The 27097-nt window shown below is 52.0% G+C and overlaps 1 protein-coding gene across 1 annotated transcript in view; it reads right to left on the reverse strand.

The window, feature by feature from the left end:
- Window positions 1-27097, reverse strand: part of LOC140403226 (complement C3-like) — a 466462-nt gene that overhangs the window by 408325 nt on the left and 31040 nt on the right. Inside the window, exon 4 of the mRNA XM_072490983.1 lies at window positions 15038-15108. Within this exon, the coding sequence (XP_072347084.1) occupies window positions 15038-15108 (71 nt within the window). The remainder of the gene's footprint in view (window positions 1-15037; window positions 15109-27097) is intronic.

Genomic DNA, 27097 nt, shown 5'->3' on the forward strand with positions numbered 1-27097 from the left:
GCACTGTTTCTCACAGCACCAGGGTTCCAGGTTCGATTCCGGCTTAGGTCACTGACTGTGCAGAGTATGCATGTTCTCCCCTTGACTGCGTGGGTTTCCTCCGGCTTCCGCCCACAAGTCCCGAAAGACATACTTGTTCAGTGAAATGGACATTCTGAATTCTCCCTCTGTGTACCTGAACAGGCACTGGAGTGTGGCGACTAGGGGCTTTTCACAGTAACTTAATTGTAGTGCTAATGTAAGCCTACTTGTGACAATAATAAAAATTATTATTATTATAGATACATTCCAATGAGTAATAAAAATTCTAAGGGGAGGTTCGCCGCATGTTTCCTGGCGCTACAACACTTTCTAACCTAACTCCGGTTAGATACGGGGCCTCAGCAGCGAACCCGTGGCCGAGGCCGCACTTAGTCCCATTTCCTGCACTGAGGGGCCCCGCTCACCGAAACCCCTCAGTGCAGGGTGGGATCGGTGCAACATTTTCCCCCCCTCACCCACCCAGGGCAACCTCCCCGCCCGATCACCACCATGCAAAAAATGCCAGGTGACACTATCAAGGTGCCAGGTTGGCACTGCCAGGGTGCCAGGCTGGCAGTGCTAGAGTACCACCCTGCCCTGAGGGCATGCACCAGGCGGCCTCCAATCCCCTGGGAGATCCCCAAGAGTCTGACAGTTTCACCTGGGTGCCAGTCTGACACTGCCAATGTGCCCAGGTGATGCTGCCAGATGGCAAGGGCACTGCCAAGGTGCCAGGCTAGCATTTTTGGGGGAGGCCAGCACTGAATTGCACTCGCCCAAAGTCTCCAAGGCAAAGGGGACAGATCCCAATGCCTTGGTTATCTCAGGGAACTGCATAGTAAAGTGAGACCAGCTGTCCTGCTCTCATATGCAGATTTGCCAAAAAGTGATTCCGCCCACAACGGGCGGGCGTCACATCACGACGTCTCACAATATCGCATTAGATCTCACGAGATGTGATGAGCAGGGTCGATCCCGGGAGCGGTTCCTCCAGTCACTTACCGCCCACACTTCGCCACAGTGCGCTACTTTTCAGGGTGCAGCGTGGCCGGAACATCGCGTCTATTGTCACTTTTTGGGGCTGTGGGGAGTTTCTCACCTGATTAGCCTATACTTAGCGGGCGCGATTTAATGGCCGCGAGAGCGCGACATTGTCGTTAGATAGCAGGAGTGACCGGAAACGAGAACCGCGCCAGGTGCCGATCTGTTCGCAATCTAACCAGCCCGCTCCCCTTGGTAAAATCTGGTTCTCACCTTAGTATGGTGAGAAACCAATAATCACCACTTAAGCCCAATCACAGGATCCCTACAGTGCAGGATGGGGTCATTCGGCCTATCGAGTCTGCACTGACCTTTCCAATGAGCACTCCGCCCATTTATGAGTGTCTACCTCACGCTTTCCCCGTAATCCCATAACCTAACCTGCATATCCCTGGACATTAAGGGGCAATTTAAGGGAAGGTTGGGGGGATTGAAGGGTGGGGGCTCTGGCAGGGGGAACTGAAAGTACATCTTTGGACTGTGGGAGGAAACAGGAGAACCCGGAGGAAACCCACGCAGACACGGGAGAACGTACAAACTCCACACAGACAGTCACCCGAGGCTGGAATTGAACGCAGGTCCCTAGCGCTGTGAGGCAACAGTGCGAACCACTGTACCACCGTTCTGCCCTTCTCCATACAATTAACGGGAGCAATGCCCAAACAAACAACCTCCTCAGCAAGTGATCACGTGGGCGCCGATTAGTACCCATTTTTAAATACGTAAAACTGGCGGAGGAGCTGCTTCAGGGACCTGAGAACTTGAGTAGCCATCTTCGCTCACAGGCGGGGAAACTGGGGTTTCTGGCCCAGTGCGCGAAGGGACTTGGGAAGCAACTGGGAGGGAAAACCTTGGTCCGATGGGCTGGCAGGGAGGGTGGGCGGCACAGAGCAGGAAGGTTGGCCGACCGTGGTTTTGGCTGCGTGGGGGGTGTCTAATCGCCTGCGGGTGCACCATGCTAACCCCTGGAACGTGTACACGCATTCTGGCGGGCAAGCCTAGCTGTCTGTCTGCCCCACCAACCACCCATAACTCCCACTGACCGCGGAGGCCCTTGACAGTCGCAATTAAGTGATCACCTCACATTTCCCAAGTGGATTCCCGTGGGTAGACATGTAGCATGCGGGGGTTATCGTCAAGCATCTCAATCAGCTGGGTGGGGAGGAGTAACGTGGGGGACTGGATGGGTACGGGTGGAAGACATTGCTAGTTGTCAGTTTCTCATCCTCTCCCAACTCCTTACAGATATTGAACAGTATGGACAATATTTTGGATCCCGCGAAACATGCCCCAGTAGTGCTGCTGGCAGGCCAGGCGGCCAGATGCCGGCGAAGGCAGCGTCAACAGCATCGACAGAGACTTGAGGCAGAGGCCCATATGCTGGGCCCTGCCCCATACCCTGAGGGCCCGGCAGCCCATCAAGCTAGGGAGGGACCCAGAGGGGGAGGCCGTTGATTGGCCAAGATGTACAAGTGTTGCTGGTCCTGTGAACAGATGACGGACAGCGTGTGCCGCAGGAGTCTCCACCTCAACAAGGGGACGGTGCCGCACCTGTGCCATGTCTTTGCGAACTTGGCACCACGTGGAGGAGGAGAATCCCGCTCCCGGTGCCCATCAAGGTCAACGGAGCCCTTAACATTTACGCCTCAGGATCATTCCAGGGCTCAAGCGGGGATTTGTGTGGCTTGCCACAAGTGTATCCGTGAGGTCTTGGGTGCCCTATTTGCCCAGGCAGTGAACCCTATGTAGTTTGACATGGATCAGGCCCAAAAGGATGCCCCGGCAGCAGGATTCTCCGCCATTGACGAGATGCCCCATGTCCGGGGGCAAATAGATGACACGCATGTCAACTCACCGGGCCGTCTGGGAGCGCCCTGCATCAACATTAAAGGGTTCCACTCCCTGGCATTCAACTCGTGTGCGGCCACCAAATGAGAATCATGCATGTATGTGCACACTTCCCAGGGAGTGTGCACGACAGCTACATCCTGGGGCAGTCGGACATCCCTGGCCTCTTCGAGGACTACCTCAGGATGGCCAGTTGGCTCTTGGGAGATAAGAGGTACCCCGCTGAGGACCTGGCTAATGAAACCAATACGGAGGCCAGTGACTGATGCGGAGACCTGATACAACAAGGCCCATTTGATCACCTGAGCTGTCATTGAACAGTGCATCGGACGGGATTGCACATGGACAATACCCCACCCACCCAAGTGAGTACACCCCGCTATGGGGTTTCTGAGTGCCCCCTTTTCATGTCTTCCCATGCCCCTTTCGGGCCCCCCTTCCAAAGCTCGCCACCCTTCAACCCCCCCAACCTTCCAGAGGCCTCTTGATAACCACCCAGCACCATTCCAACCTTCATATCCACCCTCCACTCTCCTTTCATCAGCATTGCACCCCACAGGCCCTGACATTTGGCAGTGCCATCCTGTAACCTGGCATTGTCACCCTGGCAGTACTGCTACTGGCTTTGTGGTGCCAACTGGGCAGATGGGCAGTGCCAAGTTGCCTACATTCCAAAGGGAGGGTGCCACGCTGCACTACCCAGGGGCCGCTGATGGCCTGGGGGACTCCCTGGATGCCGTTCCATCTGGTCCAGGTTATGTGGAATAGTACTGAACAGCGCCCGGCTGGGGACTCCCTGCGGAGGCCATTAGATGCGAGGAGGCCGGTACATCCCGGGTGAGTAGGCCTTAGTAGGTTTAAAACCTACTTAAGCAAGTGTGGCTTGGCCCCGCCCATTGTTGCGGAATTCCGGTCGTGCCGCCTCGTGGGACTTGGGTAGATTCCACAAGACGTAGTATCTGCCGGGAAGCCTGCGGAAGGCCTCACCCAGCATCTACCGGCCATGTCGTGGCCGGTAGATCGCATCCCTTGTTTTAAAACAGTGACATTAGATAAGGCTATTGTGGATACTAAAAGCTCATGGCGTGGGGGTAACATACTGGCATGGATAGAAGATTGCATAGCTAACAGGGAAACAGAGATTTGGAATAAATGGTTCTTTTTCTGGTGGTGGAATGTAATGAATGGTGTGCCACAGGGACTGAAAATCTTTGTGCTAAATTCGCTGAGGACACAAAAATAAGAAGGAAAGTAAATTGTGACGAGGGTAAAAAAGGCTCCAAAAGGATATAGATAGGTTAAGAGTGAGCAAAGATCTAGAAAATGGAGTATAAGGTGGAAAAATGTGTAATTGTCCATTTACCAGAAAGAATAAAACAGTATATTATCTATACAATGAGAGATTGCACCACTCTGGGATCTGGGTGTCCTAGGGCAGCTAGGAAGCTGATAGAATGTTATTGTGAGGGATATTGCCAAAATTCCACCAACACATCTTATGCTCCATCAGGAGCCTCAACATTCTTGACCATTTCCACACAAGCATCAAGTGTGCCTACTGATCCATCCCCCGACCACACGTCAGAAAACCGGACCACAAAACGGTGCTCCTTCTCCCGGTATACAAGCAGAAACTTAAGCGGGTGAATCCGGTTCAGAAGGTCATGCAATGCTGGTCTGAGGCAACAGAAGAGCTCCTGCTTTGAGTCATTGGGCTGGTCCATATTCAAGAACTCAGCGGCCAATTTAGACGCGTATGCCACCACTGGCACAGACTTCATCAGCAAGTGTGTGGAAGATTGTGTGCCAAAGGTAGTTAGTGCGTTCCCAAACCGGAAACCATGGTTTAACCAGGGGATTCACTCCCGACTGCAGGCCAGGTCTGAGACGTTCAAGACAGGCAACGCTGACCTACAGAAGAAATCTAGGTATGACCTCCACAAAGCCATCAGGGATGCCAAGAGACAATACCAGACTAAGCTAGAGTCACAGACTAATGACACGGGCTCTCGGCGGTTGTGGCAAGACTTAAACAACATAATGGGCTACAAAGCAAAGCCGAGTAGAATCTCCAGCAACTGCACACCCAACCTCGATGAGCTCAATGCATTTATGCTCTTTTCGAGCAGGAAACCAACAAACCATTGTCAACTGCCCAAGCAGCCTCGGACACACCCATATCTACCGTCACAGCCTCCAAAGTCAGATCGGCCTCCTTCAAAGTGCACCCCCGGAAAGCAATGGGTCCTGGCGGAGTCCCTGGTTGTGCACACAGATCCTGCGCGTGCCAACTGGCGGATGTGTTTGCGGACATCTTCAACCTCTTCCTACTCCGTTCTGAGGTTCCCATCTACTTCAGGGAGACCACCATTATACCGGTGCCAAAGAAGAACCAGACAAAGTGCCTCAACGACTACCGGCCGGTGGCCTTGACATCTATCATTATGAAGTGCTTCAAGAGGTTGGTCATGAGACACATCAACTCCATGCTCCCAGAATGCCTTGATCTACTGAAATTTGCATACCGCCCAAACCATCCACAGCAGATACTATCTACCTGGCCCTACACTCATCCCTGGAGCATCTCAACAACAAGGACTCCTATGTCAGAATCCTATTCATTGACTGCAGCTCCGCCTTCAACACCGCAATCCCAGCCAAGCTCATATAAAAACTCCAAACCTAGGATTTGGCTCCTTCCTCTGTAATTGAATCCTTGATTTCCTGACCCATAGACCACAATCAGAAAAGATAAACAACAACACTTCCTCCACGATAGTCCTCAATACCGGGCCTTGCAATGCACGTACTTAGCCCCCTAGTCTCCACCCAATTCACACATGACTGTGTGGCAAAATTTGGCTCCAAATGGCACGACCGTAGTGGGTTGGATCTCGAACATCGATGAATCAGGGTACAGGAGGGAGTGAGAGACCCTAGTGGCATGGTGTAACAACAACAATCTCTCCCTCAATGTCAGCAAAACTAAGGAGCTGGTCATTGTCTTAGGAAGCAAAATATCGTACACACCTCTGTCTGCATCAATGGTGCTGAGGTGGAGATGCTTGACAGCTTCAAATTCCTAGGCGTGCATCAACAACAATCTGTCGTGGTTCACCCACGTCGACACTACCACCAAGAACGCACAACCGCACCTATACTTCCTCAGGAAACTAAGGAAATTTGGCATGTCCACATAGACTCTTACCAATTTTTACAGCTGCACCATAGAAAACATCCTTCCTGGCTGCACCACAGCCTGGTATGGCAACTGCTCGGCCCAAGACCGTAAGAAACTACAGAGTTGTGAAAACAGCCCAGTCCATCACCTGCCTCCTGCCTCCCATCCATTGACGCTGTCTACATCTCCTGCTGCCTTGGGAAAGCAAGCAGCATAATCAAAGATCCCTCCCACACTGGTTATTCTCTCTTCAAACCTCTTCCATCAGGTAAAATCCTGAGAACACGCACTAACAAATTCAAAAACAGTTTTTTCCCCGCAGTTACCAGACTCCAGAATGACCCTCTTATTCACTGAACTGATCTCTCCACGCATCTTCTCTACTGAGTAGTACTACACTCCGGATGATTCACTGATGCCTATGCCTATGCCTATGTATTTACATGTGTGTGTATCGTATGTCCTATGTATGGAACAATCTGTCTGGACTGTGCGCAGAACAATACTTTTCTCTGTACCCCAGTAAATCCTCAAAAAAAATCCAAATTGATTACAAAGGTAGGAACGTTATGCTTCAGTTGTACAGGGCATTGGTCAGACTGCATCTGGAGTACTATGTACAGTCTTGGTCTCTTTATTTAGGGAAATATGTAAATGCACTAGACGCAGTCTAGAGAATATTGAATAGACAAATACCACGAATCAGCAGGTTATCTTTTGAGGAAAGGTGAACAGGTTAGGCTTATATCCATTGCAGTTTGGAAGAGTAATAGGCAAATTGATTGAAACCTTTGAGATCCTGAGGAGGACCCTCGACAGGGTGGATAAGGAGAGGATGCTTCCTCTTGTGGGAGAATCTAGAATTGGGCTCGCTGTTTGAAAATAATGGGTCGCCCATTTAAGGTAGAGATGAGGAGAATGTTTTTAATTAAATGTTATCGAGGGCAGGCAGGAAGGTGGGGATTAAGATTACAATCAGATCAGCGATGATCTTAATGCATGGTGGATGAGGCTTAAAGGTCTCAGTGGCCGACTCATGCTCCTTTTAAAAAAATGTATTTTATTACAAACATGCACCAGGTTACAGCCAATAAACAACCCGGGAAACGTACTTCCCAACAATCAACCTATACGGACTGTACAGATTTTTCCCCTTTTTCACCCTCCAACCCTCCGCCCACCCCCCCCGCGGCGAACAATTCCTCAAACACGGTCACAAACATCCCCATCTTTTCTCAAACTCCCCTGCTGGAGCCCCTTAACTCATACTTTATCTCCTCTAACCGCAGGATGTCGTACAGGTCACCCAACCAAGTCGCTACCCCCGGCTGCGATGCCAACCGCAACTCTCGCAAAATTTGCTGCCGTGCAATCAGAGAGGCGAACGCCACAACATCAGCCTTCCTCCTCTCCATGAGCTCCGGCTTCCCTGAAACCCCAAATATCACCACCGAAGTGTCCACCTGCTCCTCCACTATCCTGGCTAAGACCGCGAACACTCCCGCCCAGAATCTTCCCAATTTTTCGCAACCCCAAAGCATGTGCGCGAGATTCGCTGGCCCACGCCCACACCTCTAGCACTCATCTGCTACCCCCTGAAAGAACCCACTCATTCTCGCCCGAGTCAGATGCACCCTATGCACCACCTTAAACTGTATCAGGCTCATCCTTGCACAAGAGGAGGTCCCGTTTATCCTTCGCAGTGCTGCATTCCATACTTCCCAATTGATCTCCCCTCCTAACTCCGTTTCCAATTTCTCCTTGATCTTCCCCACCCGCTCGCCTCCCTGCTCCCCCAGCCACTTGCATATATCCCCAATTCTTCCCTCCCCTTCCACATCCGGAAGCAGCAGGGTAAATCTCGGCAACCTAGGAAACCTCCTCCAGACCTTTCGCACAAAGTCCCTAACCGGCAGATACCTGAACTCACTCCCCCTCGGCAGCTCTACATTCTCCCCTAGCTCCTCCAGACTGGCGAACCCTTCCTCCAAATACAGATCCCTCACCTTGACCAGTGCCACTTCCCTCCACCTCCTGTATACACTATCCATTCCCCACGGCTCAAACCCATGATTCCCGCACAGCGGCGTTAGCATCAACATCCCTTCCACCCGGAAACGCCTCCTCAACTGATTCCATATCGTCACCACCGACTGCACCACCAGGCATCCTGAATACCTACTTGGAGCCATTGGCAATGCTCCGTCACCATAGCCCTCAAACTAGACCCCTTAGAAGATTCCTCCTCCATCCTAATCCACTCAATCCCTTCTCCTTCCCACCACCGCCGCACCTTGTCCACATTCGCTGCCCAATAATAATGAAGCAAGTTCGGCAACCACCCCCTGTTGCTTCTGTAGCAGGGTCCTCCCCACCCTCGGCACCTTCCCCGCCCAAACAAAGTCGAAATGATCGTGTCCACTTTCTGAAAAAAGGCCTTTGGTATAAAGATCGGGAGAGCCTGAAACATAAACAAGAACCTCAGTAGAATATTCATTTTCACCACTTGGACCCACCCCGCCAATGTTAAGCGCAGTGTATCCCACCTCCTAATATCCTCCCTGGCCTCCTCCACCACTTCATTAAGTTCCACTTATGGAGCCCCATCCATTCCCTCGCTACCTGAATCCCCAAATACCTAAACCTATCCTTCGCTACCGTAAATGGCATCCCCTTAAATTAGCCCGCTGCCCCAGCTCGTTCGCCAGGAATACCTCGCTTTTCCTTACATTCAATTTGTATCCCGAGAACCCTCCAAACCTCCCCAGCAGGCCCATAATCCTTCCCACGCTTTCCAATGGACCCGAAACATTGAGCAAGAGGTCATTGGCATAGAGCGACACCCTATGCTCCCTCTGTCCCCTCATAATCCCCGTCACTCCGTTGACCCCCTGAGAGCCATCGCCAACGGCTCTATGGCCAGTATAAACAGTAAAGGCGACAGTGGGCACCCCTGCGCCGTACCCCTGTGTAAGTCAAAGCTTCGTGAGCTAATATCATTTGTTCTCACCCTCGCCCTTGATGGCACATACAGCAACCGCACCCATGCCACAAATCTCGGCCCAAACCCAAACCTTCCCAAATCCTCGAACAAGTACTGCCACTCCACCTGATCAAATGTCTTCTCCACATCCATGGACACCACCACCTCCGGTAATCATAGAATTTACAGTGCAGAAGGAGGCCATTCGGCCCATCGAGTCTGCACCGGCTCTTGGAAAGAGCACCCTACCCAAGGTCAACACCTCCACCCTATCCCCATAACCCAGTAACCCCACCCAACACTAAGGGCAATTTTGGACACTAAGGGCAATTTATCACAGCCAATCCACCTAACCTGCACATCTTTGGACTGTGGGAGGAAACCGGAGCACCCGGAGGAAACCCACGCACACACGGGGAGGATGTGCAGACTCCGCACAGACAGTGACCCAAGCCGGAATCGAACCTGGGCCCCTGGAGCTGTGAAGCAATTGTGCTATCCACAATGCTACTGTGCTGCCCCGTAACAGCCCCCAACGGATTCATCACCATATTCAACAGTCATCTTATATTACTCGCTAGCTGCCTGCCCTTCAAGAAGTCTGTTTGATCTTCTGCACCCACCCCCGGGACAAAGTCCGCTATCCTCCCCGCCAACAACTTAGCCAATATTTTCACATCTGTGTTTAATAGTGATATGGGTGTATACGACCCACATTCCATCAGGTCCTTCCCTTTTTTTGGGATTATAACACCATAAGTATGATTACTGCCTGCAACATCATCTCTGGCAACACCCCCTTCTCCAGTGCTTCATCAAACGCTCCCAACAGATGTGGTGCCAAGTCCTTCACAAATTTCTTATAAAATTCCACTGGGTACCCATCCGCCCAGGGGGCTTCCCCGACTTCATACTCCTGATACTATCCAGCACCTCCCTCAGCCCCAGGGGCACCTCCAATGCCTGCCTCTTTCCTTCCTCCACCTGGGGAAATTCCAACTCGTCCAGAAACCTCCCCATGTCCCCCTCCTCCCCGCCCTGGGTCCATCCCGTAAAATCCCTGGTAGTACTCCTTAAACATCTCGTTTATCCTCTACGGCTCCGACACCACATCCCCAGCCCAGTCCGTATTTTCAGTACGCAGCCTGCTACACAGCTGGTGCGCCAGCATGCGGCTCGCCTTCTCCCCATACTCAGATTGCACCCCCAATTGCCCTATGCATTTGCTCTATCGTCCTTCCCGTTGTCAGCCTGTCAAATTGCCCTCCTCGCCAATCTCTCCACGGTGGGCACCCTCGAATATTCCCTGTCCACCTCCACTATCTCGCTCATGAAAAGGTCAAGTTCCTCCCTCCTTTCCCTATTCACAAGAGCCTTAAACAAAATAATTTCCCCCCCCCGGACCACTGCCTTCAGTGCTTCCCAAAATATGGCCGACGTCACCTCCCCATTCTGATTCAACTCCACATACTCCTTAATCTGCCTTATCACAAAAATCTCCATCCACCAACAACCCCGAGTCAAACCTCCACCCCGGCCTCTGCTCTTGTCCTGCTCTAAACCGAATCTCCAGCCAGTGGGGTGCCTGGTCCGAGATAACTATCTCCGCATACTCTGCCCCCTCCATCCCGACCAAAATCTCCCGACTCACTACAAAGTAATCAATCCTCGGATACACCTTATGGACGTGTGAAAAGAAGGAATACTTCCTTCCCCCTGGGTTCTGAAAACGCCATGGATCCACCATACCCATCCTCTCCATAAACCCCCCCCAGCTCCCTCACCATTCGTACCCTACCCATTGACCTGGGGCTCAACCTTTCCACCCTCGGTTCCAGGACACAATTAAAATCTACTCCAATGATCAACTGGTGCGTGGCCAAATCCGGGATCGCATCCAGCAACTCCCTCATAAAACCCACATCATCCCGATTTGAGGCATATACATTTACCAACACCATCGGTGCCCCTTCCAATACCCCACTCACAATCACATATCTCTCACCCGGCACCCTCACCTCCTTCGCACTCACAAATCCCAAATTTTTGCTCATTAAAATCTCCATTACCTCGATTTCAAATCAAACTCCGAGTGAAAAACTTGCCCGACCCACCCCTTTCTTAACCTAACCTGGTCCTTCACACGGAGGTGTGTCTCCTGCTGAAAGACCACCCCCGCTTTCAAGCTCCTGAGGTGCGCGAAACCCACAATTTTTTAATCAGCCCATTTAGTCCCGGGCGTTCCACGTTACCAGCCTTACCGTAGGCTTACGCCTCCAATCCCCTCTACTGTCTGCCATCTTCCCCATTTAACTTCCGCCCCCTTAATTCCACCCAATACCTAGCCCATCCCTGATTGCCCCTTTCTCTGCTCCTGACCATGTCATCTCTCACCCCCTGCCACGTTGCAACAGCCTCCCCCCTTCCCCCACCTCCCGGCCATCCCTCTTTGCCTTCTCCCCAACCACCTCAATTCTGTTCACCAGCATAACCTGCTAGCGCGGCCGCCCCTGCCCAAAGGCATCTCCCAATGATCTCCGTTCCCCCCCCCCCCACCCCACCCCCCCACTCCTCAGCTCAAGGAAGAAGGCTCCTTGCTAACCTTACCCTCCCCCACCCAAACAAGGACTTCTCCTGACCTCCAGGCAGCCTTCTCCAAAAGCAAACAAACAAATGTTGAACAGACACAGTCCCATACAACAGGAGGGGGGAATGGGAACATCCACCCCACACAAGCTCTTCACTCCTACAACCCCTTACAATCTCAACTGTAAACAGCAACCCACCCCCCCACAAAAAGACGAAAATCCCCCAATCCCAACCATTACAAAGTGCCAGCAACCGAGTTCCCAAGCATTGTCCGCTCAGTTCTCTCCCAGTTTATGCTCCTTAATGAAGTCTTTGGCCGCTTCTGAGGTCTCAAAATTATCCTCCCAGTCTTCGAACGTCACTCAGAATTTCGCCGGGTAGAGCACCCCAAACTGATCTGCTGCCGGTACAGCACCGTCTTGGCCTTGTTGAAGCCTGCCCGCCAACTTTGCCAACTCGGCTCCGATGTCCTGAGAAATTTGGATGTTATTCCCCTCCCAGTCGCAGATATGCCTCTCCCTGACCCATTGCAGAATCTTCTCTTTCTCCACAAATTTGTGGAGTCACATGATCACCACCTGTGGCGGCTCCCCAGCTCTAGGCTTCTGCCTCAGGGACCTTTGCGCTCCGTCCACTTCAGGCACCTTATCTAGCACCCCTTCTGCCACCAGCCCCGCCAGCATCTTCGAGATGTACCTCGTGCCACTCATATCTTCCACTCCTTCAGGCAGGCCCACTATTCGCAGGTTCTGCCTTCTCGAGGTCTTCTCTTACTCCTCCACTTTTGCCCTCAAAGTTTTACACAAGTCCCCTAGGAGCCCCACCTCTAACTCCAGAGCTACCACATGATCGCAATGGTCCGGGATCACTCCTTCAATCCCCCGAATCTGCGGCCCCTGCGCCTCCAAACACTTCTCCCCCCTTTCCAGAAAACTCTTCAGGGGTGCCACAGCTTCTTCGATGACCTTTGAGCGATCCTCATGCATTTCCTTCCTCTGCCGGCAGAATTCCTCTTTAATAAACGGCGTCAACTCCTCCACCTGGGGCCCTCCAGCTTGCAACAGCCTTGCTTAAACTGGCTGTACAGGCCTGCTCCAACTCTGTAGCCTGTTCTCTCACTGTTTTCTGCCGGGACTGACAGCCAGCAGACATACCACACCCAGAGGAAACTACTCCTCCAACATTCACCGACACCTTTTCATCAAAATTCCACCTGGTATCATGTAAAAAGTGCTCTTTTCTCTGCCTTTAGGCAGGAGCTGTCCTGTGTGTGACCACTCACTCCATGGCCGGAAGTCCGACTCCTGCTCTTAATTCTTAAGTTCCTATGTTCTCGGAAGTGTTTTGGGAAGTTAAAGATACTGGGCTGTTTTGCGTTCGGCACCGATTGCCACGTCATGCTCCCTCGCTGGTGGCGATATCAATGTTTGTGCCCCATGCCGGCAGATACATGCAAAACCATCATTTGCATGAATTTTAAAATCATTAACAGCTTTAACACTCATGCTTTCACCCCCACCCCCTGCCCCCCTACTATGCTCCACCTCTCTTAGGCAGAAGTCTCACGTTCGGGAATTAGTGCAAGTATTTACAAACGGGGACCGGGTGCCAGAGCTGTGGAGGAGCAGTCGGCTAATATAATTCTGAAAAAGCCAAAAAAATCATCGGGCTTGCTGGGGGAGTGGCTGCCTTGGTCATGGGCAGTAGCAAGTGTTATGGGCGAGGCATTTTCAGAACCCCAAAATGTATCATGGAGTTCAACCAACCTCTCCCTTTAATGTATTTGTTGCTTTTCCAGCACACAGCTTGTTCCCAAGGGGTGGGATTACAATTATGGACATGTGGGGTTTTAAACACAAAACAATGTTCATTCCATGAACTCAACTTAATATCTTAAATAAACATTGGATCTCTTATCACCCCTTACTTCAAAGATAACTCAGAAAATATTGCAACAGTAAATAATTCCTCAAAATGTTCCTTCAAACTTCCAAGAGACTTAACACTTTTAAACAGAGTCATATCAGATTAAAGGCTTTACTATTATGAGTTTAAATCACCCAAATGATCCAGAGATAGTCTTTCATGGCAGGGATCCAGCTCACTGCAAATACAGACACTGCCCAAGCTCTTTTCAAACAAACTGCAGCTCTCTGGAAACACACAAACACACACAAGCTGCTTTTTCAAACTGCAAAACTAAACTGCAAAATGGCTGAACTGACCTCAGCTCCACCCACTCTCTGACAGCACTGTTTTCTTAAAGGTACATTGCTTAAACATCCATGTCTTAAAGGTACTCTCACATGGCACAAGGAACAACTTGGTGCCAACTCCATGGAGTCGGGGTGTCCCCTTCAGGATCGTAGTGTCCTGGCTCAGCCTGCCTTTGCTGCAGTATGTGTTTTAAACACACCCATTGGTGCCACGTACTGGTTCCTGGCTGCTCACAGAGAGTCTCTGGTAATCTGGGAGCCCATCCAGACCGCCCCTCCAGACACCCTCATTACCCCAGCTGTTTCATCAAGGGGATAGGCTAAGCTCAATCAGGGGCCCACTCCTCAAAAGTGCCGCTCCACTGCAGAGGAAGCACAGGATCAGCAGAGCTCACCCCAACAAAAGAACATCTGCACTGTGGCCTTTGGACCCCTCTCTGGTTCTCTGCCTCTCTCATGGCAGAAGCCTCACCAGTGACCCCCCACCCCTCATGATCACCAGCTATCCCGTCCCGGTGAGGCTGGCAACGCTGACTGCCTCTGCCACCACCTTCCAGGCACTGTTCAGGAGGGCAGGCTTGAGTATGCGGCCGACCCCGGGGAAGAGAGTGGCCCTCCTCCACTCAGTGGCATGGAGCTATGGGGCAACCTCGGGCTCCCAAACTCGGCGGAGGGGGGGGGGTGCAGGTCTTCTGTGAGCCATCTTCGTGGCTGCAGTGAGTGTGCGCTAATTGGAGAACTTAAAAACAGTTCCTGCAGCCAGGCTCTTTGGCGCTAATTCCAGCCACAGCAGTTGCCACACCCACTGGGCCGGGAATTGCTCTCAATTCACACCAGCAGAGTGCTGGTCCATTTGCATGTCCTGACTCGCTTACCGAATAGCTTCCCGAACGGAAATGCAAATCGCACACTATTCTGTCCCAAATGGAGAATTCCAGCCACTATATAAATGCAAGTTGTTGTGATTCGAGTTGAAATTCGAACTCAGCACTGTCCAGGGATTGAAATAGAAAGCTATCTGGCTCGGCTCCATCCTGGACGGTACTTTACAAGTTGAGGCATTGGGAATATCCAAATATACTTCATTACACATGACCCCAAAATATCTTATTTTGGTTGAATTATTATAGAAATGTAAAAACTATAAAAATACATTACCACAAAATCCACAATAATGGTTCTTCTGATGGGTTTTAGTTCATTGTTCACAGTGAGTAAACGGTAAAGAACTAGAGAAAAAAAGAGAACAACAATAAATCCACATTATTGTTTCTGCTTTCATAATAAACTTGCACACACTTCTACTTTTGTCTTATGAAAGACGACATTGAAACAAGTGTAGCCATCTGGGATGGCCACTTCCAACTAGGCACAGAGAAACTCGCAAAGCCTAGCAGGTAAAATGGACAAGCCAAGACTCAGGCAGGCTCAGAGCCTGAAATACATATTTGTAAGCAAGAAGTCCAGACGGTATCGAAACTCTGCCCAATTAGCATTTTAATAGGGCCGCTTAGCATTTGATGGCCCATCTTCACCAAAATAAAGGACTGGTACTCAAGCGACCGGGACAGTCCCAGACATTTCGGCGCCACTCCCTGTCCAAGGGAAACACAAACAACAGGGTCAGCAACCGCTTGGACACGCCCGGCCATCCAGAACCCCGCCCACTTATTGGCTAAGGAATCGAATAGAGTTATCAGGGATCACCCAATTAGTAGGGCCCAAATCGAAGGACCGCCCAAAAGAGCGCAACCCCCCCCCCCCGAGTATAAGAAGAAGAGTTTGCCATATTTTCGCTCTCTCTTGGTCCTGGTACCCCGGTCACGGCCATTGCCAAGTGCAGCAACACCAGAAGCAAGTACAAGTTCAACGCTCGCTACCAGACGGATGAGCCCAGCTGAGCAGCAGTTACTCCTTCGAACCCGATAGATCCAGAAGCGAACAGCCACTGTTTTCTGACCTAAGCCGGGTGCCCGAAGTTAAGTACAGGTTGTCTTAGTCGATAGGTGTAGTTAACTAATAGTGTGTGTTGCATGACTAATTGTGTGTAAATAAAGTACCCTTGACCTTGAACTAACTAACTAGTGTTTGGCTCTTTGATCGATAGCCGGTTGAAACTTGGGGTGGTATCATTCGATACCTGGTGACTCTAAGCATTAGGACATAGATAACATAGAAAGAAAGGCAAATTCACTGATTGCCATAATTAGAACAGAGCCACAGAAAAGACAAAGGGTAAGAAATTCACAACGCAAGATAAAATCACAGAATAAATTAGGCGGAGTTTCCTGCCAACACAATACAGGCTCCAAGCACGGGCAGTGCGAGCGCCTTGCTCCCTTCGTCATTTGGAGTGCCTGAGCAGACAGCAATTGGGACCAACGATGTTGCTACTGATTCACCACAGCTGGACAGCGACCTCCTTTTAATAGGCACTTGAAAAGAAATGTGGAACTACATTAATTTGAACTCATCCTTTGTAGGTTATTTAAATTATAACTGTCAATGTGGAAAAGTGCCCAGGTACGTCCTGTACACAAAAAGCAGGATAAATCCAACCCTGCCAATTACAGTCTGTAAAGTTCCAGGCAAGAGATCACATGGAAGCAATGACTGTAAGAAAAACGGGCCCCAAAATACATAGAATTTACAGTGCAGAAGGAGGCCATTCGGCCCATCGAGTCTGCACCGGCTCTTGGAAAGAGCACCCTACCCAAGGTCAACACCTCCACCCTATCCCTATAACCCAGTAACCCCACCCAACACTAAGGGCAATTTTGGACACTAAGGGCAATTTATCATGGCCAATCCACCTAACCTGCACATCGTAGGACTGTGGGAGGAAACCGGAGCACCCGGAGGAAACCCACGCACACACGGGGAGGATGTGCAGACTCCACACAGACAGTGACCCAAGCTGGAATCGAACCTGGGACCCTGGAGCTGTGAAGCAATTGTGCTATCCACAATGCTACCGTGCTGCCCGTACCATGGCTGGGCCTCTGGGTCCACCGAAATCCTGGCGGAGACCCCTCGTATGGTACCTAGTCCATCTTCAAAGACACCCAGAAAGCACACCAACACCGTGCCCGACCTATCGGGATACATGCGGCACACCTGTTGCCAATCCAGCTGGAGGAGCTTCAGTCAATCCTGCCCCAACAAGCTGGGGCTCGAATCTTTCACTATCAAAGATCAAAGAAATGTACAGCACAGGAACAGGCCCTTCGGCCCTCCAAGCCCGTGCCGACCATGCTGCCCGACTAAACTACAATCTTCTACACTTTCTGGGTCCGTATCCCTCTATTCCCATCCTATTCATGTATTTGTCAAGATGCCCCTTAAATGTTACTATCATCCCTGCTTCCACACAATGGTAGGTTCACTGAGTGTGTCCCATATTCCACAGGGACTTCCGAGGTGCCCGCAATCCCCAAGGGCTCTCCCGTGCATGTTGCTAGCCATGGGTCGATGTGTGGCAATACCAAGCCACAGAAGTGTGACGGTTGATTACTGAGACCACGGCCCCGGCATCGAGCTCCATCTGGATAGGGAACCCGTTGATCTGGACCATCACCTGATTGGTACCAACCATGGTGCCGATACAGTACAGGTGGTGGGCAACCTCCACCTGTCTTCCACAAAAAAGGTCCATCCCCTGAAAAAGTCATTGGGGGTGTAGCGGCGGGCGGGCTTACCGGCTGGTGGCCGTTCTGCCGGCTCCTCTGGGTACCGGTTCGGCCATTCCGCAGGTTGGAGTCCCCAGTGCCGGGGAGTGCCGGCGTCTCTTGCCGGAAAAATGCTGACGTTGGTCCTGGCCTTGAGGAGTGCGTCCCCAAAAATGAGTCCTGAAGTACAGCACGGGGAGAGGGAGCTCCACGTACAGCTGGGCACCCTAGACTGAGGACAGCCATTCCGCGAAGCTCCTGGACGCCGCACTCTGCGCACTCCTGTGACAAGGCCATTCCGGTTGCCTTCTTCAAAGCATTTCCCCAGCAAGCATTCATAGAATTTACGGTGCAGAATGAGGCCATTCAGCCCATCGAGTCTGCACCAGTCCTTGGAAAGAGCACCCTACTTAAGCCCACACCTCCATCCTATCCCATTTAACCTTTTTGGACACTAAGGGCAATTTAGCATGTCCAATCCACCTAACTTGTGGGATGAAACTGGAGCACCCGGTGGAAACCTACGCAGACACGGGGAGAATGTACAAATTCCGCCCAAGCCGCAAATCGAACCTGGAACCCTCGAGCTGTGAAGCAATATTGCTAACCACTGTGCTACCATGCCACCCATTAATCAAAGTGGAGAACGTGGGTGTCAATGCCACTATGTCTTACATGCAAAGCAAGCACTCCACCATTTGAGCTAATTCCCCAGTCAACCTGTTCTTGCATCGCCGCACTGCAGATGACATACTTCTGGCCGAGTCCGCTCGAGCATCCGCGACTTGCTATTTCAGCACACCGTTGCACGGCTGGCAACATGCACGAAGGAGCCCTGTGCAATACAGGACACAGTTAGTGAAAGGTTCGGGCCCCAGCTTATTCGAGTGGTTTGGCAACAGGTGTGCCGCATGTAGACCGACAGGTCGGATCCGGTGTTGGCACGCTTTCCAGGCGTCTTTCAAGACGGACTAGGTAACACCCGAGAGGCCTCTGCCAGGATTTTGATGGACTCCAAGGCCCAGCCATGGTATTTTCGGCCCGTCCCCTATCTATTTAAGCTTGACAACTTCACCCGTCTCTGCGGGGATTGTACGATGATGATTAATTGGGTGTCCCGTTTGGTCCGTTACCCGGTACCCAGGATTGAAGACTTATATGGGCAGCTCAGCGGAGAGTATATCTTCATCAAGCTCGACATGAGTCACACTTACCTATAATTAGTTTTGGACCCGGCCCCACGGAACTACGTGACCATCAATACACATGGGTCTGTATGAGTTCACCAGGTTGCCTTTCGGGGTCTCCTCCGCTTATATCATTTTTCAACAAGTAATGGAGAATATTCTCCGAGGATTGCCGCAGGTAGTAGTTTACCTGGACGACTTGTTGATCACCAGTTAGTCCGACCTGGTGCGGGGGCGCGAGTCCGGCATGACGGTGCTTCTGCGATTCTCCGCGAACCGCCAGTCACGTGAGCGGTCGACGCGGCGCCAGTCGGGGGCCGTTGGAACAGGCCCCTGTGGCAATTCTCCGCGGTCGATTGGCCGAACTCCCGCTGGTGTGTTTTTTTCTCTTCTGTCCCCAAAGCTGTAAATCCCTGGTGTGTACCAACCGGCGGGAGCTCGGACCTGGTGGGGACGGGAGAATCTGACTCCTGGGGGGAGCCGCAGCGGTGGCCAGACCCACGATAGGAGGCCACCGATTGGCGGGCCATCGCGTCCTGGGGGGACCTACCTTCCTCCGCGCGGACCTGCTGTGTGGGTCCGCCATGTCGGTGGAGCCCGCGCCGAGGTGAACCACCGCGCACATGCGCAGACCCGCATGCGGCCGCTGTGCGCATGCGCGGCCGCACGGTCTGGACAGCAGGGCCCCGCCGGCAGCCAGAGCTGCGGGACGCATGCTGGGACCCTCCTAGCCCCCTCAAAAATGGGGAATCACCCCGGACTTTTGAGGAAAAAGTCCAGAGTGATTCTCGACCGTTTTGCGGCGGGCATGGGGACTTAGTCCCCAAAAGGGAGAATCCCGGCGCATATCTAACGGCCATCCAGGTAGATCAATGGGCATCAGCAGGGAATTCCCCAACAAGCCCACACATAGCCCTGTTTCCTGCACTGAGGAGCTCCACTGGTACATTCTGGTGCTTGGCCAGTAGGAATGATGCACTGTCGGAAGTCTACTTCTTGACTAGTTAAAGTATTTTATTATAAAATAAATACATGGTAAAGATAACTCATAAATATATTACAAACTACTAATACTGATAAATCCTAGAGCTACTGCAAGTATGACTATACAGTAACACGACTAACTCCCAACTCTTCGAGGTACAGAGTCACATGGTAGATTTACACTGTCACCTGCTGGTCGGAGGTCGTTTACATCATTATATACATGATTGATTATGCATATCATCTCCTTACCTTTGGAAATGTAACTATTTACATTCATGACTTTGTTTTACAATATGATATGCATAATTCTTTAGAACATTTAACTACTTACAGTTAATCACAAACTCAGTCTCTCAGGTTTACGTCTTTGTCTTGTTGATCTCCTGAGCAGTGATTGAACTTGTGACTGTGTTCCACCTTCATTTGTTGTTGCAGTTGTTTCTTGTTGTTTTTCTTGGGTTTGTGCATTCGTAGTTTGCTCTGGAACTGTATGCTGAAATGTATCTTTTTCAACTGTTTTAGGATTGTTCCCAATTTCTTCTTGTAGCTTCATAACAAAAGGTTGTTGAACCCTCAGCAGAGCTTTTCTGTTTCTCCTTAAGATTGTTCCATCATCAGTGATGATCAGATATGAATGAGGACCTGCCTGTTGCAGTACCTTAGCATACTTTCACCATCCATTCCCATTTGGATCTTCCAGCCTGATTGTGTCATGGTTGAAGCCTTCTTGTAGATTTGTCGTAAAATCTCTTTTGCCTCCTTTTTTGAAAAAGCAGTTGCCTTTCTAATCTACGATTAACTGGGCCTTTCGGAATACAGGGCGAGGTCGTCCTAAGTTGCCTATCCATCAACAACTGAGCTGGTGAAAGACGATTGATTAATGGTGCTGCATAATAAATTAGGAGTGCAAGATAAGTGCCCATGGCTTTTCTTAGCAACTGTTTTACTGTGTGAACACCCTTCTCCGTCTTTCTGTTAGACTAAGGATACAGCGGTCTCAAAATGATGTGTTTGAAATCGTAATGGCATGCAAACTCTGTCCACTCATAACTATTGAAACAGGGGCCATAGGTATCCCATGGCGCGTGAACATTTCTTTAGCCTACTTTATTACATATCTAGCAGTGGAGTTCGCTAACTATGTTTTTCTGGATAATTGGAAAAGTAGTCAATGATTAAAAGGTACTCCTTTCCTTCCAGATAAAAGAGATCCATGCTTACCTTCTGCCACGGAGTTGTGATGATCTCACCCACCTGCATCGGCCCTTTCCTTTGTTTACATTGAAATTTCTGACAGGTTTTGCAGTTCTCGACTATTACTTGAATATCGTGGTTTATACCTGGCCAATAGACTGCATCCCTGGCTCTTCTCTTCCACTTTTCTATTCCCTTCATGGATATTTTTAGGAATCATCGACCTTGATGATTGTGAAATTACAGTTCTTTGTTGTCGAAGCAAAATCCCATTTGCATCGCTGAATTCTGCCCTAACATGAAAATAACTGGAGCAGGAACCTTTAGACCATCCTTCGTGGAGATATGTTATCACCTTTGGAAGTCTGTGGGCTGGATTCTCCAATTGCCGACGCCAAAATTGCTTTCAACAATTGGCCGGAGAATCCGTTATGATGCCAAAATAGGGGGCGGCGCCGTTTTACGGATGCTCCACTCACTCAAAAACAGCACCATCGCTGAGTACACCGCAAGCCGTTGGGAAGGCCTCAGGATGTCACCTGAGGCCCTCCCCCGATGGGCCGACTTCCCGACGGTGTGAGGTGCGTTTGCTCAATTTTCGAAGACCTCGCGTGGCGGCCATGGACTGTGTCCAGCACCGCCACAGTCGGGGGAGGGGAGCCATTCTGCTGGCCGGAGCTGCTTCGGTGGGGGCAGCTGGTGGGGTTTGGTCCGGGGGTGGCGAGGGAGGTTACAGGGGGGGGCACTATCTGACAAGCCGGGTCCGCATGCGGCCGGCGCCATGATGTGCGGCGTGACCACTGCAGGTCGCCGCCGTGCACATGCGCGGCCACGGACGCGCCGATTCTCCATCCGTATCTGCAGGTAAAGCACACCGGGGCCTTGATGCGGCGCTGCTGCTAGCCCCCCACCGGCAGAGCATTAGTCTTTTTCATCATAAGACTAGACACATGCTCCAGCCATAGCCTCAAAATCGGAAAATCCAGCCCTGTGTCAAAGAACAAAGAAATGTTGTTGGTCATTTCTTCCTTTATGAATTTCGATTTGTCGTCAGATACCAGAAGGGACTCAGTGACAAGATTCACATGGACGTGAACATCCTCATCTATCTGGTTTATCTCGTCCATGCCTGTGGCTCGAGATAGTGCGTCAGCTACGATGAGATGCTTGCCTGGCGTGTAGATTAGATCAAAATCATATCTTTGTCGCTTCATCATCATGCGCTGAATCCTGGGGGACATCTCATTCATTTTTTTTTAACTATTGCGACCAGTCGTCTGTGGTCAGTTTTCACAATAAAGGTTGGTGGACCATATACACAGTCATGGAACTTAGTGAGACCATTAATTAAACCTAGGCATTTTTTTTCAATTTGAGCAGAATGTCGCCCTGTGTTCAACATTGACCTGGAAACATAAGCAATTGGAAGCCAATTTTTTTCATTGTCATGTTGCAATAAAACCCCATCCCAACTCATCTTTCGAAGCATAGGTCGATATCTTCATCGGATCAAATTGTCAGCACTGCTGCTGTCGTCAATGCTTCTTATAATGTTTGCCATTCTTGTTCATGTCTAGTAGATCATTGGAATATCGTGGGCTGGGTTCTCCATTTCTGAGACTAAGTGCCGATGCCAACGGAGAATCCGCGGATTTCGACGACGAAAAATTCGGAGCCACACCTGCAATGATTCTGCTACTTTTAATGGGCTAGCACCAGCGCCACGTGAAACACAATCAATTCGAATGAAAAACGGTGCCAGATTCGCCGGTGTCGGGTCCGTGATTGACACTCAGGAGGCTGACAAGCTGCAGACGCACATAAACAATTCTCCACTCCCCCACACACATCGTCCCAGTCAACAACTTGGCTGTAAGGCGAGCAGCTCCATGGTTCACGGACGCAGAACTTGAGATGCTCCAGGTTGCGGTGGAAGGCTGCCAGGCTCTGCCATCCGTCGTGCTTGGGTGCAGGTGGCAGAGTTGGTGAGTGCAGTGGGCAACATCAGCTGCAATGGCATGCAGTGCCGGAAGAAACTTCACAATCACCTCAGGGCAGCCAGGGTGAGTAGGCAGCATTGTACCCCCGGCACTAACCCCCCCTCCACACACTCGTAACCCACCCACTCCCTGCCCCACATGCCAGCAGCCACACCAGCCACAATAGCCAGGTGCCCTGGCCACTGAGATTACCAGCTACCCATCCTCTGGGCTGTTTGTGTCGGACTAACACTGTCATTGTATGTCCCCCACCCCACCCCCGCAGGAGAGGGCCACACATACCCGCCAGGAACGGGACAAGACAGGCAGGGGACCACCAGGCCCGCGGGCCCTCACCATGGCTGAGCAGAGGACCCTGGACATGGCCGACGGAACGAGAGGTCTCCAAGGTGGAGTGTGGCCACATGCAAGGAATTGAGACCCCGCTGAGTTGCAGTTCCCCATGAAACGACCCCACCTTTACCTCAGCACCCTCACCACCCACCACCCTCACCCTCCACCACCAACCCCCCGACCATGCCCACCCCCACACACCCCAGCCCATGGTCTAATCATGCATGTTGTCTTGTACCTTGCAGGATCTGCGGGTGATGGGGTAGGTTCATCTGGCGGGCATTGCCCCCAGCCAGTACCAGAGCCGGAACCCCCCCATTGAGCCGAGCACTGACGAGACTCTGGACACCCTGGAGCTCGGGTCGGAGGTTGACAGTGAATTTCCGTCACAGCTATCTCCAACACCCTCCACCATCCCAGAAACACTCACCTCCTGGGACACTACCTGCTGCGCGCCACACAGTTGATCCAGTAGAGCAGGTGGAGGTAGGAGCACCTGGAGGGGTGGGACTGTCGGAGGCAGGCTGACCACAGGAACTACCTGCCGTGCAGACAGGTTCCGGGCTTCTGGAATATCCAGTCCCAAATACAGCAGAGATGCAGTCACAGAACCAGGGACCTCATGAGGGCATGCCAGCAAGCATCCTGCACCATCCAGGCCTGCTGGCCCCAGAAGACGCCCACCAACGGGGACCCTTGTCGCAGGTAAGGAATCACAGCTCCACTCCTGCTGTATCATCTGGGGAACCACCTAGACCTAGCGTTATGGTCCGTAAGGCCAGAACGTTAGACGCAGTTGAGTTGGCACAGATGCAGGGCACAGCTTAGTTACAGGGGCCAGGGCACAGACTGTATATATTTGTTCATAATAATAATAATCTTTATTGTCACAAATAGGCCGTGGAGGGGGGGGAATGGTGCAGGCTCTGTGGGTGGCCCGTGCTCCACCCCCCTCCCCCGCCAGCTCGCATGGAGGGATCACCCAGGTGGACGGTGCTACCATGAGCATAAGTCAGTTGTCATACGATGTGGAGCACCAGAGCGCATGGCAGAATGCGTTGTCATCATCACCCTCCGTCCCATGGACAGACCCGCTGTTACCGCCAACCTAGGGTCCCCACCCCGTAATGTTGCAGGTATGTATCACGGAGGGGTGCAGGGGGGGCGATGGCTGGGTGGGAGGTGTGGGGTTGGGATGTGGTGTCCTCTACCACCCCCCATCTCCTAGTCCATGAAGCCCGAGGCGATTGGAACGTCCCATCCGCGTTGGCCCTTGCGCATATGTCGTGTGGCCTCCTATGCTTACCTGGGCCCCATGTCGTGCCCATCCTCGCCCTACCCCGCATCTTCCTCGTCGGACAAGGCCTGGCCTTAACGTCCTCCTCCAACACATCGGCCCTCTACTGGAGGACCCAGCAGGCTGCTACAATGCGGGCGACCCTCTCAGCATCATGCTGGAGGGCCCCTCAAGAGCAGTCCAGGCACCTAAACCACATCTTCAGGAGACCGAAGCACCGCTCGATCACACTCATGGTCTCTACATAGGCGTCGTTGCAGCGGGTCTCCACGTCGGTCTGTGGCCTCTGGTTAGCTGTCATCAGCCACAACCACAGCAGTTAACCAGTGTCTCCCAGGAGCCAAACCTTCAGCCGGGGGGGGGGGGGGGGGCCTCTCAAACATGTCAGCAATCGGCGAGTGTGCCAGGGTGAAGGCTTTGTGTACACTGCCCAGGTATCGGGCGCAGGGGTGAACGATGCACAGCTGAAGGTCACAGACCACCTGAACATTCGTTGAGTGGTACCCCTTTCGGCTTGTGTAGAGCGGCCTGTTATCTGCAGGTGTCTGTCGGGCGACATGCACCCTGGCGACTGCCCGCTGGACCCGGTGCATCCTAGCAATGGAGGCAAACCCTGCTGCCCGGGCATCCTGGTGGGCTCGGTCCACATCAAAATGGATGCATTGATCTGCCTGGGCCTATAGAGCCTCCGTGACGTCGCGGATGCATTGGTGCACCGAGGATAAGAGATCCCAGACAGGTCCCCACACGTGCCTGGAAGGACCCCGTGGTGTCAAAGTTCAGGGCGACCGTCACCTTGCCGGTCACCGGGAGTGGGTGTCCTCTCCCATACCCCACGGTGCCAGGTGTGCCATCATCTGGCAGATGTGTCACAATGTCTCTCTGTGCAGCAGGAATCTTCAACAGCATTCCGGTCCGGCAGGTCCTCGAATGTCAGGTGGTGCCGTTACACATGAGGCCTCATGCAGTGCCTCCTTGGCACCTCCTCCTCCTCGGCCTGTTGGTCGGCCACTCTCCAGCCTGGGATGTTGCCACCTGCCCCGCTGCGGCACGCTCCGCTACTGCAGCTTCCAACTCCTCCTCATATGGCCGAAGGGCATATCACAGAGCTGCGGTGAGTAGCAGGGCAGCCACCATTGCATGCCGAACTCCAAAATCGATTGTCTGCAGGGGTGAAAGGTCGTCATTTTAGCATGGTGCCCTACCCCCGTGCCCAACCAGGTTCAAAGGACTACACGGTTCCCGGTTGCCACTGCTGGATGTGCCCCCGCAGCTCCCCCCCCCCCCCCCCCCCCCCCGCCCCCCACGGTCCATCCCCTCACCCCTGCTCCATCGGTGGCCGGCACCGTGGGGACCCCTGGCACTAGCGCGTGTCCCTGATGCCAGGGGTACCGTTGGCACTGGCCTCGCTCGGGGCTGGTGTGCTGGTTGCCCTGGATGGTCCGCCAGTGGGTGGCGGCCGGTTGGGCGGGCAGTTTGGGGCGGGGGGCTGGGGGTGGCGTGCAGGGTTGGGGATACCCGTACAGCCGGTGTCACTGTGCAGAACCAGGAGCTGGGGGGGGTGGTCAGTGGGTGCGCAGACTGTACCTCGTGTGTGCGCCGACTGTACCTCGTGTGTGCGCCGACTGTACCTCGTGTGTGCGCAGACTGTACCTCGTGTGTGCGCAGACTGTACCTCGTGTGTGCGCAGACTGTACCTCGTGTGTGCGCAGACTGTACCTCGTGTGTGCGCAGACTGTACCTCGTATGTGTGCAGACTGTACCTCGTGTGTGCGCAGACTGTGGCGGTGCTGGACACAATCTGCAGCCGCCAAGTGAGGTCCCCGAAAACTGAGAGGACACGCGATCGACGCCGTCAGGAAGTTGGCCCATCGGGGGCGGAGCATCAGGGAAGGTCCCAACGACATTCGGCGTATTCTGCATTTACGCCGTTTTTGAGGGGGCGGAGCATCTGAAAATGGCGCCACCCCTGATTTCAGTGTAAAAACAGATTCTTTGCCAATCGCCGAACACGATTTCGGCATCGGCAATCAGAGAATCCAGCCTCTTATCTCCCAAGAATGTGATATTGTCAACACCAAATTGACATTTGGCTTCATTCAATTTTAAGCCATTCTTTTTAATGCTTTTCAGCACCTTGAGAAGCCTTTTGTCATGTTCTTCTCGTGTCGCCCCCAACGATTATGTGATCAACATAAACTCTGACTCCTGGAATGCCTTCAATGATGTGCTCCATGGCCTGATGGAAAATCTCTGATGTAGAAATTAGACCAAATGGCATCCTGAAGAAACAATATTGCCCGAATGGAGTGTTGAAAGAACGCAGCTTTGTGTTTCCTTTGTCTATCTTGAGCTAGCAGAAACCTCCTGAAGCGTCTACCACACTGAGACATGTCACTCCTGACATGTGATTTCTTCCCTCCACGGTATTGGATAATGTTCTCTTTTAATGTTGAGGTTCAGATCTTTGGGGTCCATACAGATTCGTAGGTCGTTATTTCTCTTCTTGACGCAGACCACAGAGTTTACCCAATCTGTAGGTTTGATTATAC

This window comes from Scyliorhinus torazame, chromosome 27, assembly GCF_047496885.1.
Source record: "Scyliorhinus torazame isolate Kashiwa2021f chromosome 27, sScyTor2.1, whole genome shotgun sequence".
NCBI lineage: Eukaryota > Metazoa > Chordata > Chondrichthyes > Carcharhiniformes > Scyliorhinidae > Scyliorhinus > Scyliorhinus torazame.